This window comes from Coenobita brevimanus, chromosome 97 (assembly GCF_032717465.1).
Source record: "Coenobita brevimanus isolate Jiangsu-jjx chromosome 97, ASM3271746v2, whole genome shotgun sequence".
Taxonomy (NCBI): domain Eukaryota; kingdom Metazoa; phylum Arthropoda; class Malacostraca; order Decapoda; family Coenobitidae; genus Coenobita; species Coenobita brevimanus.
Window position 1 is genome coordinate 26,536,029 of NC_137050.1, and position 12,485 is coordinate 26,548,513.

General features: G+C 42.1%; 1 protein-coding gene across 1 annotated transcript in view; it reads left to right on the forward strand.

Moving 5' to 3' along the window:
* LOC145413630 (nephrin-like) overlaps window positions 1-12,485 on the forward strand; it is a gene marked incomplete at its 5' end in the record, with an annotated part of 296,625 nt that overhangs the window by 167,279 nt on the left and 116,861 nt on the right. Inside the window, 2 exons of the mRNA XM_080283291.1 lie at window positions 9,849-9,960; window positions 10,789-10,964. Of these exons, the coding sequence (XP_080139417.1) occupies window positions 9,849-9,960; window positions 10,789-10,964 (288 nt within the window). The remainder of the gene's footprint in view (window positions 1-9,848; window positions 9,961-10,788; window positions 10,965-12,485) is intronic.

Sequence of the window (12,485 nt, forward strand, 5' to 3'; positions counted from 1 at the left end):
GAGACGCAGAGTGGTTCTTGGATTGTGAACTTGTCAGACCAATGGAAGTTTGGAGAGAGTCTGAGAGAATATAAGGAGAACGCGAAAGGTGATGACAAGCAGTGTGGTGTTTCAGAGTTATGAAGTCGTTCCGATGATGAAAGTCACTGAGAGGAGAGTGTAAAAGTTGATGATATACTCTGTGGATTTAGACCGGGTAGAGGTACAAATGTCCTACTATCCCGTCCACTCTGATGGCGTACTTTTTATTTTGCTCTTGTTATCTCTAGACGACTTGATTCGGCTTTGGAGAGATTTTTCGAACTCGAGGGGATAGATAAAAACCTTCATTACAAGACCTATTTCAGAATCAAAATATAATCGTAGGGGGTAGCAAGAAGAAGAATACGTTATCGGAGTGAAGGGGTATGTTTATTTTTTAGTTAGTTGATGAAAAGGAGAGAATACAATCTGTTTTTTGTAGATTTGAATTACGCATTTGATAGGGTGTACAGAGAGGTCGTACAGTGAACAGTGAGAAAATAAGTGCCTTCCTGTTTGCTGTCATATCCTGTCTTATAAACAACGGCTCAAAAGTACCAGTAGATCTCTTGCTGTTTACTTTTATTTTTAATTTTTTTCCTCTTCTTTTTTCCACTTGCATCTTCCTTTCCCCTCCTCAAGCTTCCTCCTTTCTACTCCTCAAACTTCCTCCTTTCTCCTCCTCATCTCTTTTGCTCTTTCCCATCTTTCCTCTCCTCTCTCCATTTTCATCTCCTCCCTGTCCTTCCTTACGTGTTTCCATTCATTGCCTTCCTCCTTTTTTCCATCCTTCCTCCCCTTTCTCCATATTCCTCTCCATGTCTTGCCTCATCTCTCCCTCCTTTCCTCCCCTGTCCTCCCTTCCCTCTCCTGCTGTAACTCCAGCCTCACTTCCTCAGAGTATCCCATAGCACTTAATTAATCTCCCCAGCTTACCCTTATCAACTCCTCAGTCCTTTCTCTCCCCACCCTTCTCCTCTTCGCTTCCTTCTCCCCTCTTCATGCATTCCTCTGTTTTCCATTTTTCTCTTCTCTTGCTATTTTCCTGATTCTCACTTCTCTTCTTAACTTGTTCTCCTCCATTTATTTTCTCGTTATCTTCATCTTTTGTTTGTTCTTCTTTCCTTCCAAGCATCCGTCCTCTCGTCTTCCATTTCTTCTTTTCTCCCTGTCCTTACTCCACTCTCCCCATCCCTCTTCACCTCTCCCTATCATTCGCTTTCGTCTTGTTCTTCCTCGTCTTTTCTTCCCACCCTGTCCTCCTCTTCCCTAGCGCTGGCTTCACCTCTATGGTCCCTGCTCCTACACTTAATCTCTCCAGTTCACCATCTTTCACCCTCACCCTCTCCCTCGTCTCTCCCTGTCCTCCGGCCTTCCCTCTCTTCCCTCCTCTCTCCATATTTATCCTGTCTCCCTGTCCTCTCTCATTTTCCTCCCTTTCCGTCACCTCCTGAGAATATCCTCTGACACTTTAATAAAAAAAAATGTTCAGCCCCCCTTTCTCACTATCCCTCCCCTCTTTCTGTCGTTGTTCTCTTTCCTCCCATCTTCCCTATCCATCCTCCGTCTTCCTAACTTCCACCTTCATCCTAACCCTTCATCTTCCTATCCATCTTTCCTCCCTCTGTCCATCTTCCACCTCCTCCTGGCCCTTCCTCTCTCTACCCATCTTTCCTCCTCTATCCATCTTACACCCTCCTCCTAACCCCTCCTCTTCATACCCCCCCCCCACACCCTTAACGCTGCCCTAACCCTGCCATACCTCTTAAGTAAATAATTCTCCTTGACCTACCCTTATCCTCTAGCCACTTATTATTTTCTCCCTGTCCCTGCTCATGTTTATTCTTTCCAATATTCATTTTTTATTTCATTCCATTTTTATGCCGTCTGTTTCGTTGGATGGAGAGCCTTCCTCTTTACTATCTTCTTTTTCTCACACGTTGGGCAGATTTTTACATTAATTTGTTTCACCTCAGCAGGTAACTTGATTGTGGGTCTATAAGTCTTCTATTATTTTTACTTCCTGTGTATTCCTCTGTCTCCCCATTCTTCTTTATTTCTCCCTGCGTTTCTAGCTTCTTCTACTTCTTTTTTCTTTTTCTTCTGTCGTTCCTTTAACCTTCTCTGTCTCTCACCCTCTTTTTCACCCTTCCTTCCTTCTGCCTCCACCTTGCTCTTCCCTTTTGTATCTTTCTTACCTATTCCTATCCTTCCTCCCTATTCCTGTCCTTTCACCCTATTCCTATCCTTCCTCCCTATTCCTATCCTTCCTCCCTATTCCTATCCTTCCTCCCTATTCCTGTCCTTCCTCCCTATTCCTGTCCTTCCTCCCTGTTCCTATCCTTTCACCCTCTTCCTATCCTCTCTCCCTATTCCTGTCCTTCCTCCCTGTTCCTGTCCTTTCACCCTATTCCTATCCTTTCTCCCTATTCCTATCATTTCTCGCTATTCCCATCTTTCCCCCTATTCCTATCCTTCCTCCCAATTCCTATCCCTCCTCCCTATTTCCTTTCTTCCTATTCCCATCCTTCCTCCTTATTTCCTTCCTTCCTATTCCCATCCCTCCTTCTTCCTAGTCTCTCACCTTCCCTTCCCACTATCCATCACGTCTGCTTCCTACGCCATACTCTCCCTTTCTCTATCTTTCATTATCTTTCGCTATTTTTCCTCCTGCTTCCCCATCTCTCTACCCTACCTTCCCCATCTCTCTACCCTACCTTCCCGCCCTTCCTCCCAGATAACCTCTCCCTTTGTCTTAACCTTCCCCTCACCTTTCCCTGTTTCTCCTACCTCTTCTTCAGCTTCTCTCCATCCTTCCTACCTTCCCCTTATTCCGTCTTATTCAATTCTCACCATATCCTCACCCCTCCACCTCACCCTCATCTTCCATAGTCCTTCATCACCATTAAATAACCTTCCCTGCTCACATTCACACTCACCTTTTCCCTGTCCTTCCTCCATCTCTCCGTCCTTCCCCTCCCCCATCTTTCTCTCGTCTTCCTCATTTCTCCCTACCTTTCCACCTCACCCTCGCCTTCCATCTGGTCCACCCTTTCCCTTAAATAAGTTACCCTGCTCACCCTCACCCAGTCTCACCCTCTCCCAGGCCGCTAGTAACTCAGTGCTGTTGGGTGGCTGTCCTGGGGCCGGTTCAGTTTATCTAAGAATTTCCTTCTCACATTCTTGTTACAGTTGTTACACTAACCCTCAAACTTCAGGAGATTTCACAGTGACGAGTAAGACTGTCTTGTTGGTCAAAGTAAAACACATGTAGTCCACAAAGTTTAATGGTTGTTATTTAAAAATAAACCAGTGCCAGTTTGCCCTGTTTGAGGTGTTGGAGACGAAGATTAAGTTTTCATAGTCCAGTTCATTTAAGGAAAAAAAAGTTTTCACTAAGATGGGTTTCTCTTCATTTTCAAGACTTCATGATCACACAGCTTGTTTTTAATACTTTTTTCTGCCTTTCTTTAAAAAAAAAAAAAAGCTTTTGATTAATATATTTTCACCCAGGAGAGTACTGTTTCCATGAACGGTGTCATGGCCAGAGGATTTGGTGGGTAAGGGAGAGCATACTTGCTATTTCATTCTTTTATTTACTTTTATAGATTAAGACCACCCAATAATATTTAAGGTCGAACCACCTTGTTGTGACCGTAGAGTCAATTTGTGTATCCAGGTAACTCAGCCACGAGTAAAATTATTTCATAGTGCTCCCTGTTTTGGCTCATGTCTGATATATATACTATGTTTAAGTTTGCCGTGTTATAGTTGAGTTTCATCTTATATCTAACCTTACTGTTCCAGCTAACTTGGATCGATTTTGTTGTTTGGTATCTAGAATTGTGCTGTTTGTAGTTTAAAGCGTACCTTCTGAGTGTCTTTCATTACACTGAAATTACTTTCATGTATTTCATTGTCTTGCCTCACGCTACTAATAAAACTTCAGGGAGAGAGAGAGAGAGAGAAGTAGAAAGACAGACAAATAAATAAACTGAGTGACAGGCTAACAAATAGGTACATTCTGTTTCCATCCGAGGTCAACACGTGTGCCCTATTAATTGCCGTAACAAATGAACCCTTGGAGACAATCACCTCACCCCTTTGACACCTCACCCCCCACCCCTGACCCTGACCCCACCCCTCCTGCCGCGTCAGCAACGTGCAGGATGGCAGTAAAGCCTCCTCCCCCTTCCTACCCCCTCTTATTGCTGTGAGATCCCAGAGTCCCCCAACTATCCCTCCTGTTTTCTCCCTTTTCTCTCCTCCTCCCTACTTTCACTCCTTATCGCCCCAACTCCTCATCTCCATCCCCCCCTCCAAGCTCCCTATATTTCTCTGCCCTACCCTCGCCTCTCCTATCTTCAGCTCACCCGCACCTTTATCCCTCTCATCACCCCCAGCCCCCACCATATTCCCTTTCCCGTTTCCCCCTAACCCCTACCCCTCCTCCTCCAACCTCTTACATCTGTCGTCCCCTGTACCAGTTTCACCCCACCTCATACCACCCTTCCTGTCTCCACTTCTCCTCACTCAAGTCCCTCATCCCAGCGCCTTTCTCCTACCCCTGCTGTCCCTCCCTCCTCTCCCAAACTCTATATCTCCTCCCTTCCTCGCTCCTCCCTCCCCTACCCCACTCCCCCTCTCCCTCCTCATCCTTTCCCTCCCTCTCCCTCCCCTATCCCACCCCTCCCTCTCCCTATCCCTCCCCCTCCCCTACCCTACCCTACGCCTCCCTGTCCCTCCCCACCCTTCCCCTCTACTCATTCCCAGCTTCGACCTACAATTGGTGTTGACGGAAATAACTTTATTAGGTTCATAAGTTAATCGAAACGCAGCTGGTGTCATGGAGAGAGAGAGAGAGAGAGAGAGAGAGAGAGAGAGAGAGAGAGAGAGAACTGAATAACAGTTCACTTGTTCTGCATTGCAAATCAGATAAAATGCATTACCCTTCAATTGTCCCAGTATTGCACATCAATATTTTTTATTCCCCTAGAAACAAGACCTTTTTCCTTGGATCAAGGGTATTAAACTCTTAGGGTTGTACACGTACTATAAGCTGAATAAAATTGTCTGGCATGAGCTAGAATACAATACTAGATTTGTCCCGACCAAGATAGGGTTAATGGTCCAAGTATTAACACTCTTAGGCTCGTGTACTCACTCTCAGGTGATTATTATCGTGTGGCCTAAGGTGAAATAGAATGCTAGACTTGTTCTGACCATGGGATGGTTTACAGTATCAGTTTTGACACTCAGACTCCTTGACTCAAGGCCAGACCTCGATAGAGAAGTGTTTTAGTGTACTGTGATTATCTGATCCATTTTTTTTCCCACATCTTTTGACAATTTGCAGAGTTTATGTTCCTCCTCAATTTAATACTGAGAAACGTGGATGTTGCCTTTGTGTTATAATAGATAAGGCTGAGAATTTGCACATAGAGAAATACTCCGAATATTGTAAAAATTGTGATAATTCCCATATCATGAAGCCGAATATTGTTATTGGAATCATAAACTTTATTTCATAATTTTAATATTCACATGCCTTGAAACTCCAGTCGTGTCTACTTATTTGCGTTTGCCATCCCAACTTTATTTTTATCCTTTAACTTGTAACTACCTGAATAACTGTGAAGAGGAGAGAAATAATTTAATTGACCTGGTGTTGCCTACCCGACCTAGTTAGGGAGAACGTCAGAGCCACGGTAATGGTTATGGTAATGGTTTTATAACACGGTACTTCAAATTAGCCTCTTAAGTCCGATGATGTCTTTTTCATTTCATTCTCACGACCTTCAGGTGATTTTATTGAGCTCTGGAGGAATTTTTGAAGCTGCTGGGGTTAGATATAGCCCTAATTAACCCCTTCAGAGATAGAGGTTTTCCGAAAGTTAAATACGACAGTCCGGATGTAGGAAAGAAGGAAAGTAAATATAACATGTGACTAGAGGGGTTAGCGATGGTAAATTGCAAGAGGTCCTCTGAAGGTTTAGAAAAAGTTTTTGTATGCTGCAAGAATAAAAGGAAAACTTACCCATGGGACTGAAAAAGTCAAAGGTACTAAATAGTATAAGGATGCACGACCTATGGAGTTGTTCTGTATCAGTGCATTATTTATACAGGCAACGCGGCTACAGTGGAAGCAGTTAGTAAAGTTGTAGGCTGCTAGTGGACTCGCACCCTTGGTATATTTAACAGTGCTTTTCTAGTGTGCTTTGTTATGCTTGAATTATTATGTAGCCTAACCTATGGTGGAGACCGTGCTGTTTTTCTCAGTTTTTTTCTTCTCTCTCTCTCTCTCTCTCTCTCTCTCTCTCTCTCTCTCTCTCTCTCTCTCTCTCTCTCTCTCTCTCTCTCTCTCTTTCAGTATTCCGAACGCTTTTCAGTGTAGTGGTATTCTTTCATTTCTTCACCATTGCTATTCGAACGTGGTCCAGTTGTGTCTTAGGCAGGTACGACCCTTCCCAGTAATTTTTAAAGCCTTTTAAAGGGTTTTGTGGAGTCAAAGGTCAAGCCATACAATCACATGTATCAAGTGAAATTTGGCAACTCGAATCCGTAGTGTGCACCAGCTTTTGCGACACGTGGGACAACTACCTCTTTACTCACAATATGAGGGGCCTTGTTGTTAATGCAGTAAAAGACAAGAATGCCTGTTTTGAATTCCTCTTTCTGTATGGTTAGTGTTGAACTGCTACATTACGACTTACTCTTGGGCAGTCTTGCTCATCCCATTTGTCAGTATATTTTTGGTGTATAGGGATCCACCAACATTCCTTTTTGGTATGTTGGCAATCTTTAACTTCAGTCTTCATTTCTGTTGCCAATAACAACGTTCAATATTACACCCTTTTTTTCTTCGACAACCTTACTATCTTTCGAGAATCGACAATAAAACAGTACCAAGCATATTAGGTTAAATTATAGACAGTGCAGGAGACATAACATTTGCTTTAAACAAATAATAGTGCTTTAATTTTTAAAGCATATATCCACTCATTTTTGGCGAGACTTATTTTTTCACGACGTGGCTCCTTTGAAGAGTGTGATGATATAGTTCCCTTATTGACAGGATTGCTTTCCGAATTGTGATGGCAACAAAACATAACTTTGCCGCCACGAAAACCAAAGCAACAAAACGGTGATCTTTTCAAACACTACTGGTGCCTTAACTTGCCGTTTGTATAAGGAATTTAATGTTGAAAGAAATGAACCCATAGTATGATATACCGGTAAGGGAAAGCTCTTCAAAACGTAATATATACCGTGTAGAGTATATAGGAGAGTCAATTTCCTTTCTTAAAATAGAAATGTAGAGGGTGCTTAGCTTAAATAATATTGCCGATTCTTTCTTCTCCGGGGTCGTGGGGAGGGGTAGAGAATGGTGTTTTTCTTTGTGTGTGTGTGTGTGTGTGTGTGTGTGTGTGTGTGTGTGTGTGTGTGTGTGTGTGTGTGTGTGTGTGTGTGATCTTCATTTGTTGCGTATATGGTACTGAGAACTAACTTAAGAGTAGTTCAGGACTTTGTTGGTGTACACGTGAACCAAGTAAGTAACCATAACCTCTCGGCCAAAGTCAAATTTGCTATTTTTTTTTTCTCTTATTCGAAAGGTAACTGATGATGGTATTTCAGTTTTTACTTAGATACGGTCTTTTTGTCGCGTTTTTTACATTGTCACATTTGCGATTTTTACATTGGAAGTGCTTCGGTTGGTGCCCAGGAGGAAAGGGGAGGGGAGGGGTTGCTGTTACCCCCTCTCCTAGCTCCGTCCACTATCGCATCTCCTCCAAAAGTAGGTTAGGGTTACGTAAATGTGATAGAAGCCAGAGAAGTTGCCCATTATTTTTCTTTCTTTTTCGTCCCGGGACTATGCGAAGCGTGTTTGTAGAATGGTCGGAGAAAAAAATCCCGCTAATTCGGTCATTGTATAACACACACACACACACACACACACACACACACACACACACACACACACACACACAGCATAATCGTACCTGGTTACGAGACTTTTTTTTCACTCATTGTAGCCAGTTACATTTAAGCTCATTCCACTTACTAAATTCTGCCCAGATACAAAACATCACATGCAGCGTAAACTTAGGCAACGTGACCTTAATTAATCTGCCTTAATTTAATGAAAACCAGTCGGGAATAGCCTGGCCAAATAATTGTCTTAATTAGAGCATAACAAGATTTGCACAGGTTTCACGCATATCTGGTGTCCAGTTTCATGGAGTGGCTGGCTTTTCCCTTGGTGGAAGATGCAAATGTTGAAATATAACAGGAATTCGTTTTGTTTAGTTTTTTACGAGTTTCTCTTAATGAGTTGTACGTTATTCATCCCTGTCAAGCAGAGGACGTCATTTTTACTTTATTTTTTGGTGTCCTCGGGGAAATTGCTTGGTTGTGTCTTTTCAAACTGAAGAGGTCAAATAAAGTCTTCATTTAATCCATCACTGTAAAACAAAAAAAAAATTCAGCTCTGTTTATGAAAAGATTTACACAGGCATTAAATAATGTTGAAAAGGTGTGGAATGGATGACGGAGGATGAAAAAGTATGGAAGAATAGTCCTGTTACCGGTACAGAATAATATTACTTTGTTATGTTTATATCCTTTCGATTCTACCTACCGTTTTATTACTGCCGGGTACTTTTGTGCATGTAGATAGTCTAACATAATACTTTTGAGAAATACAATAATCACTGAATATCCCTAAGTTCAGTGTACGGGTGCTGTTCCAATGACATTACATGCAGTATATGGGAGTTATGTGTTTTATACCATTACAGATATGGATTGTAAGACAGATGTATGTGGATTCTCTTAATTTCTTAGACTCCAGTACGGTACTTGTCTTATTAGCCACCATCTCTTAGTCAAACCCGACCCATCTCTTTGTCTTAAATAAGCAAGCCTTCCATTGTGTAACCCAGCATTAACCTACAGACAAGTTCACCCCACGGAATATTATCGTAAATTAAGTCACCTAGCATAACCTCGCTTCACCCAGTTTAACGTTACCTCACCTGAACTAACTTTATCCAGCAAAATGTGAGACAGCCAAAAGATCAAGAGCACACAAAGACCAGAGAGGAGAGAAATAAATTTCAACATATTTACTCAATTTATTATACTTTTCAGCCTTCCTTTTTGTCACGCCATCACACCATTACGTTGACGTCTTGTATATACTATTTTTGCTAACTCCAAACGATTTTCTTTTTTTTTTTTTTCATTTTGGAGGGTTCTTTTTGATGTAGTAGCCTTTTAGTGAACCTTTCAGTATCAGACGTCTCCCTCGAACTATAGATGAAAAAAAAAAAATGGACAGAACACGAATAAAAAGAATTACGTCGTCAGAACGAAGAGGTTAAGCCTTTGCTCCTTCCCTCTCTTACGAAGCCCTCCCGAACCATTATTTATTTTATTAACGTTTTTCTCCTCCCTTTTTCTTGCGCAGCCTTCCGCATCATTATTTATATCATTATTTTATTAATTCTCCCTATCTCTCTTTTCTTCATATTATTTATCTTATTTTATTAATCCTAGCTCCTCGTGTTTTTCTTGCCCTCTCTCTCCTTGACTTATTTTTTCATATGATTAATATTTTTCTTCCCAACTTCCTTGTCCTCCCGCATCATAATTTATTTAATTTTATCAGTCTTTTCCTTCCCATCCTTCTTGTCTTCTCGCATCATTGCTTATTTCATTATTTTATTAACGGTTTTTCATGCCGTGTTTGTTTTTTCTTTTGCGCAGGCCCCAAGCGTCGTTACTTATTTTATTAATCTTTTTTTCCTGCCACCTTTCTTTGCCAGGACCCCCGGGGCAGCCAGTGGTGGAGATGGACGCCAGGGGTCATGCTGTGGCGGGGGGTAGCGTCGGGGTCACTTGTACCTCCAAGGGAGGTCACCCGCCCCCACAGATCACGTATGTTCTCGTTCAGTGGTCGCATACCATATGTACACGCCTACATAACTTACCTGATACAAACATACCTGATACCTGTATACCTGGTAAATAGATACTTATCTGATCTATGCATAGACTGCAAACATGGCACATACATAATATACATGATAAATACATACATGCATACATTACTTACACACACACACACACACACATATATATATATATATATATATATATATATATATATATATATATATATATATATATATTATATTATATTATATTATATATATATATATATATATATATATATATATATATATATATATATATATATATATATATATTCAGAGAGGGTTATGGTAAAATATATATATTCAGAGAGAGTTATGGTAAAATATATAAGTTTCCTTACAGAACTAACCCGACAGAAATAGAATTGATACATATAGTGAATAATGAAATAGGAAGCTGCACTGCACTGTTCGTTAAAGTAATGACATTCTGTGTCAGAGATAGATCTGTGTGTAATTTCCTCATATTGATACATCTTTTAATGCATAATTTACGAAACTAACCTTTACATTTTGTTTTTCCTCAGCTACCAACTCATAAAGTTTCCTTTGTAGATTACTTTTTCTAGATTCGACCTCCTGTGAATTTCGACACTTAAACTTTACCTTAAATTCAACTATTGGACGTTCTCTTTACTTTCTGACGTCTACCATACCGTGTAATTCAGCCATTCAGTGTTCTTTGTTCTTTCTGACTTCAACCATACCGTGTAATTCAACCATCCCAGTAAGATTCGACCCTCCCAGTATGACTGAACCCCTCCTGCAGGTTGGTGAAGGGCGGGAAGGAGATGTCGAGCGAGACGGTGACGCGGGGCGGGGTGTCGAGGGCCAGGTCCACCATCGACCTCACCCCGCAGGACAACGGGGCTGAGGTGGAATGCCGAGCGTCGAATCCAGCCACACCCAAGCCTCTCACGGCCACCACCACGCTCGACATACAGTGTGAGTGGGGAAGAGAGGGAGAATGGGGCAGGGAACATGGTAGTGTGGGAGAGGGAGTATGGGAGTATGGAGGAAGGAATGTGGGGGAGGAGGGAGTGTGGGAATATGAAGGAAGGAGTATAGGAGTATGTGGGAAGGAGTATGGAGGAGAGATTATGGAAACATGAGGGAGGGGGGTATGGGAAAAGAGTATGGGGGAGAGAGTATGGGAACTAGGAGAAAAAGTGACGAGGAAAGGAACGGGGAGGGGATGCAATAAGAAGGAATTGGAGTATAGGAAGAAAAACATTAAAAAAGAAATGAGCAAAGGAATGGGGAGAATGTTGGATGATAAGGAAAGGGAGTGAAAAGCAACATTATTATGATAGAAGGGGGAGTGAGTAGCATAGAAAAGAGTGTGCGTAAGATGGAAAGGAATTTGACTGGACACAGCGTTAGTGGGTAGGATAGAAAATGAATAGGTGGGGTAGGAATTGCGTTAGTGGGGTGAAGAAAGAGTTGGTGGAGTAGAGTGAATGTAAATTAGGATAGAAGAGGACTGGGGAGAGAGAGGAAAGGATGAAGCATGGGAGCGTGGAGGTGAAGAGAAAATGGTGTAGTAGTAGATAGGAGAGCGTGAGGAAGAAGAGGGAAGGAAAGAAAGTGAGAAGAGAGGAAACTGAGAGGGAGGGGGAGAAGGATAGAAGGAAAGAGCAAGAAGGAATGAGAAGGGAAAAAAGAGTGAGGAGGAAGGGGAATATCGAAGACAGTGAGGGAAGGAAGACTGGAGAGGACGAAGAAAAGAAAGAGTAATAAGAGTATTAGGAAGAGAAAAGAAGATATAAAGAAAAAATTAATATGCAGGAAGAAGTAGAAGAGGAAGAAAGGAGAAGACTGAAAGGGTGAGAACAAAATGGGAGGAAAGGGGAAGGAGAAAGGTGTACAAAGATGGAAAGTGAACAGAGGGGTATAAGAAAACGAGAGAGAGAGAGGGGGGGGGGAGGAAGATAATATTCAAGGAGGAAGGAGGGAGGAACCTATGTCTATTGAGAAACTTGTGAAACGCGATATGATGCATAGAGAGAGAGAGAGAATGACGGAGGAAGACCGAATTAGGGAAGATACAAAGAATCAAATGAATTAGGAAGGAGAGAGGAGAGGAAGGAGGTTGAGTTTGGGAGGGTACAGAAAATCGAGAGAGAGAGAGAGAGAGAGAATGACCTGCAAGGGGAGTGCTGATTGCGGCATCGAAGTTTGACACCCTGTTCTGTTCTTGTTCTTGTTCTGGTCACTTATACATCGGTTATGAGAGATAAGGAGAAGGATTTGACTGTGCTGCGTGATAGGGAGAGAGAGAGAGAGAGAGAGAGAGAGAGAGAGAGAGAGAGAGAGAGAGAGAGAGAGAGAGAGAGGGAGGGAGAGAGGGAGGGAAGGAGGGAGGGGGAGCGTGTGCATGTGTAAAATGACCTTCACCTTTTTCCAGGAACTGCAGTCTTTAGTCCCATTCCAGTCATCCAATTAATTTCTCTCTCTCTCTCTCTC